This window comes from Arachis hypogaea, chromosome 20 (assembly GCF_003086295.3).
Source record: "Arachis hypogaea cultivar Tifrunner chromosome 20, arahy.Tifrunner.gnm2.J5K5, whole genome shotgun sequence".
Lineage (NCBI taxonomy): Eukaryota > Viridiplantae > Streptophyta > Magnoliopsida > Fabales > Fabaceae > Arachis > Arachis hypogaea.
Genome location: NC_092055.1, coordinates 135,199,389 through 135,203,879, shown reverse-complemented (window position 1 = coordinate 135,203,879; position 4,491 = coordinate 135,199,389). Strand labels below are relative to the sequence as shown.

Genomic DNA, 4,491 nt, shown 5'->3' with positions numbered 1-4,491 from the left:
TAATCTGCAAGTTGCGAATTTCGGACTAAGCAAAGCTGATTGATATTGGAAGTTCATCAGCTCCCACTATGTACCTGCCACCAGAGTATGATGAATCATATTTGTTACTTTAAATTGACACATTCACATGGCAAAACAGAACATGCACTTAAGGGATCAAATTTAATTATACCATTGAACCATTTTATTCTCTTATTTGCAAGTATATATATGGCAGAGTTTTTCCTAAATTAGATGTCTTTGCTTTTGGAGCTTTATGAGCTTATTTCTGCTAAAGAAGCTGTGATCAATGGTGGTGCTGAAATCAAGGGACTTATAGCTTTGGTGAATTTTGATACCCTACTATGCATTACTTCTTCTTTTGTGTGTGATAATTGATAACATTAGATGGCTTAGTGGCTATACATAAGTAATTCAGATTATCTTTATGTTCCTTCTTTTCTAATTTTTTTGGTGATTTTTGTGACAGTTTCATCAAGTTTTTTATCAACCAGATCCTAGAGGTGGTCTTAAAGAACTGGTGGATCCTAGGATTGGGGATAATTTAGGCTTGGAGATAATTACTCAATTGATTCAGTTTTCAAGGTATTATCTACTAGTTATATATTACTCTCAGAGATCGAAACTAGCACAGGCCTGCCTCACAATCCACAAATACTAAAATAGAATAAAACTAAAGCAGAATACTCTTACAAGAGAAGAAGACAGTTATCTCCAATGGATCTTGTCATGCACCACCCTCCTTCACTTCCCTCTTCATCCAATAGTTAAGATATTATTTTCTTCATCTTCTTCTTTTTTTTTAATAAGTCCCAATATATATTTATTATGATACAAATATATATACATATTAGGTGTAGAATGCCGAGATTTTATTACTACTATTAGAATTGCTACTATTATAATACAAATATATATATATAAAAGTTCTGTTTTGATCATTGTCCATTATCTATTGCTACTATTAGCATTGATTGAATCCAGAAGCTCAATACCAGCTGGTGAAATCCAACTTGATGCTAGCTGCAGTATTGATTTCTAGTTTTCTCTTTAATAATGCATTCTTGTTTGATGATTGATGAGAATAGTAAATTCAATTTTGCCTAAATATTTAGTTTCAGATTGTTGAGAATAAACATGCTCTTAAAGAGTGTACTTTGTTATATCAAATTTCATGTTTTTTCTTTGCTAAATGTGCGTTCCATAATTAGTATTTATTATATAACCACAACTCTAACTCTAACTCTCTCTCTCTCTCTCTCTCTCTCTCTCTCTCTCATTGCACAGTAGTTGATTGTTAGAAGACTAATTTGTGTGTTCGCTCAGAGCTTTTTGGTCTAATCCCTTCAACTTTTTGCTTCGAGTTTAGGTTAGTGTAATTCTTGTGTTGTAAACTTCATTGATTTCTAGGGTATTGTATGATAAAGGAAATATTGCTTGTGTTGTGTTGTTGCTTGTATTGCATTGAGTATTGTATGATAAATAAAATATTGCTTGTGTTGTGTTGTTGCTTGTATTGCATTGAGTATTGTATGATAAATGAAATATTGCTTCTATCCGGGGATCATATTGCAAAACAAGTATGCTTCTTATCTTCTAATGCATAGGTTGTTGTTTCATTGATTTTAGTCTCTTTATCTTTCAAAACCATTGTGTCGCACTTTGCCTATTGCTTAGTTCATTGAGATGCAGCATTACATTCAAATCTGTTTTGACAATAATAGATATTTCAATGTGTGTGGTAGCTTTGATTAAGTGTCTGCCTAAATGGAGTTATTCCTACTTAGTCAAAGGACTAAAATGAACATTACCTCCTTGTTATTCACATATAATTTTATATATTTGTACACAAACACAGAAACCATGAGGCGTGATGGACTTCAACCTCCTATTTCAATAGTATGCAAAGTACATGTCCTTAGCTATTAGCATATATCCCTCTTTTTTGGAATGCTATAATTTCCTATCATTTGATTATGACCGTAATCTTGACTCGTGATATATTAGTGAGATGGGTGTCATGATTTTCCTTTCTCATACAGTAAAAAAGTTTCCTTGTTTGTTAAGGATATAACCTCTGGTAAATTTAACTTGGATCTTCGACTTAATGGGTACAGATGTTAATGGATTTTATTGAAGGAATTCTAATAATTTGCAGTTTGCCAAATGGTGATGTTTAGCGCTACTTGGCCCTTACCAGTTCATTAGTTAGCATAGGAGTTTATGGATCCCAACCCTGTAAAGGTCTGTATCTAGATTTTAGAAGTGGCTTTCAACTAGTTTTTTATTTAGTTGTTGTGGAAACTGATTTTTGAACTTGTGATAGGTTGTTGTAGATTCAGAAGACTTAGCTGTGAATCATGATGTCATGCAGATAGTTGAGGTCTGTATTGACCAAATCTAGATTGTGCGCGTGATAAGCGACTGGTTGCTTTACTGGAAAAATACCACAAATCTCAGAGGTCTCTCTCCATGATAATTAATCCTTAAAACTAGAGATATCTTCCCAGGAAGCAGTGAATAGTTAATATATTGGATCAAGTTGTTGCTATCCTTAATTCCTAACATTTTTCAGTGTTCATTTGGTTTTCAATGAACATATACATGTATTTTTGTAGCCTAAAAAGGACGAGTTATCATGAAGCATATTGATAGTTGATATCTTTAGACTTAACTATTTTGTTCTACATGTTGATAAGAGTGTGTATCTTTTATCAGGAACCGAGTATTGATCTTTGTTTTGTACAAAATGGAAACCACACGAGTTGAAAGGATGCTTCAACAAGGGTATGCTGTGTGTGTGTGTACACATGTAGTGTTTGTTGTTGACATTAGCTACTTGTGACATGATAAATTCTTTTCAGAGGTTGGAAGGTTGTGTCCATACATGGAGACAAAGCACAACATGATCGTACAAAGGCACTTTCATTATTCAAGAATGGGAGCTGCCCTTTAATGGTATGCTGCTTCAAACTGCGATTATGATTATGAATTGGTAATACCAGCAAGATTTGGTATTCCTTTCTTTGAAATACTGACATGTTGGGGGGTTGATTATTTTCCTTTCATCATTTTCACCATGTAAATTTCTTTTTAGCAGTAATTTATCTTCCTGCCTTATTCATATAATGCTTTACATCCAACTTTCGTTTGTGATAAGAGTCAACATTTAGTTTTGCAAGGTTAGCTTTGTGACTGCCATATGTTACGATATACTATACTGTTGGATAAACTAGTTCAGGTTCTGTCATAAACCTAAAGTCCATCTTTTACATCACTAGTGAATGGACATAAATTCACTTTGTTATTTCCACTGATCTTCATCCAAACTGAATAGAAGGCAAAGAGATTATCAACTGAGCGTTCCCTTCTATTTTTATTCTTGTTTTCTTTTTTTTAGCTATATGTTTTTTGTCTCCCCTGAATGTCTGTTGTGGAGAGTGTCCATAAATAGGGTTTGAGGTCTTTCAATTGTTCTGCACAGTGTGTGTGGCTTTGTTCGGTCATTTATTTGACCTAATTTATAATTTATTGGGCAGATTGCTACTGATGTGACTGCACGTGGATTGGATATTCCAGATGTTGAAGCTGTTATCAACTATAGTTTTCCTTTAACTACAGAAGATTATGTTCATAGAATTGGTCGGACTAGACGAGCTAATAAAAAGGGTGTTGCCTATACATTCTTCACACAGCAGAATAAGGTGGTATCCATGCCCGATGTATTTGAGGTTCTTCATTTGTCTGTCATGCTGTTTCTCAACTTTTTTTTGCCACTATTGAATGGAAATATTCAGGGTCTTACTGGGGAGCTTGTGAATGTATCAAGAGAAGCTGGACAAATTGTGCCAGATGCCCTTTTAAAATTTGGCACACATGTAAAGAAAAAGGTATATTTTCTTCACTTCTCTCTATGCACCTGATCAGGTTTCGTTTCTGATGGTTTATGACTGTTGCGACAAATTTTGCTTTGGATTGTAATTCTTTAGAATTTGTGCAAGATATTCTATTGATGTTTAAACTATCATTTTCTGTTATATTAGGAGTCCAAGTGAAGTCAAGTAGTTCTAGTGCAGTTTCACTACCACCGCCACCGCCACTGCCGCCACCCTCAATCGCTTTTGGATGAGGACTATGATGATGATGAGGATGAAGATGACACTGAAGACTATAGCTGATAGTTTTAGTATGGTTGAACAATATACTAGGAATTATAGTTGTAACACCCTAATATCCAAATCCTTATGCTCGAGTCATAAGTCAATGATAATAAGGTGGTACGACTCTCAAGGTGAATTTTTTTTATACATAACCATATATATATATATATATATATATATATATATATATATATATATATTGAAAGAAAATATTAAACGAGAAGCCTGAAAGAGAGTAAAAATAAAATCACGAAGTCGTATCACTCACGCATCGACAACTAAAAGATAAAGCGTGAAGCCGAAAACGATATACAGATAAAGTCACAAAAGA

General features: G+C 33.8%; 1 protein-coding gene across 1 annotated transcript; it reads left to right on the top strand.

The window, feature by feature from the left end:
* Positions 1-234: 234 nt before the first annotated feature.
* LOC112786434 (DEAD-box ATP-dependent RNA helicase 5-like) lies at positions 235-4,055 on the top strand. Its single transcript, XM_072231275.1, has 9 exons — positions 235-324; positions 470-585; positions 2,043-2,119; positions 2,405-2,462; positions 2,719-2,787; positions 2,865-2,958; positions 3,540-3,704; positions 3,798-3,890; positions 4,044-4,055. The coding sequence occupies exons 1-9, from the start codon at positions 235-237 to the stop codon at positions 4,053-4,055; spliced, it is 774 nt and encodes a 257-aa protein (XP_072087376.1).
* Positions 4,056-4,491: the final 436 nt, after the last annotated feature.

Bases quoted from the DNA above. Each gene is read 5' to 3' on its own strand.
- LOC112786434 (XM_072231275.1), top strand. From the start codon at position 235: ATGTCTTTGCTTTTGGAGCTTTATGAGCTTATTTCTGCTAAAGAAGCT. The intron at 2,120-2,404 runs GTTAATGGATTT...GACCAAATCTAG, and splicing joins TCGACTTAATGGGTACAGAT to ATTGTGCGCGTGATAAGCGA. The intron at 2,788-2,864 runs GTATGCTGTGTG...AATTCTTTTCAG, and splicing joins GAAAGGATGCTTCAACAAGG to AGGTTGGAAGGTTGTGTCCA.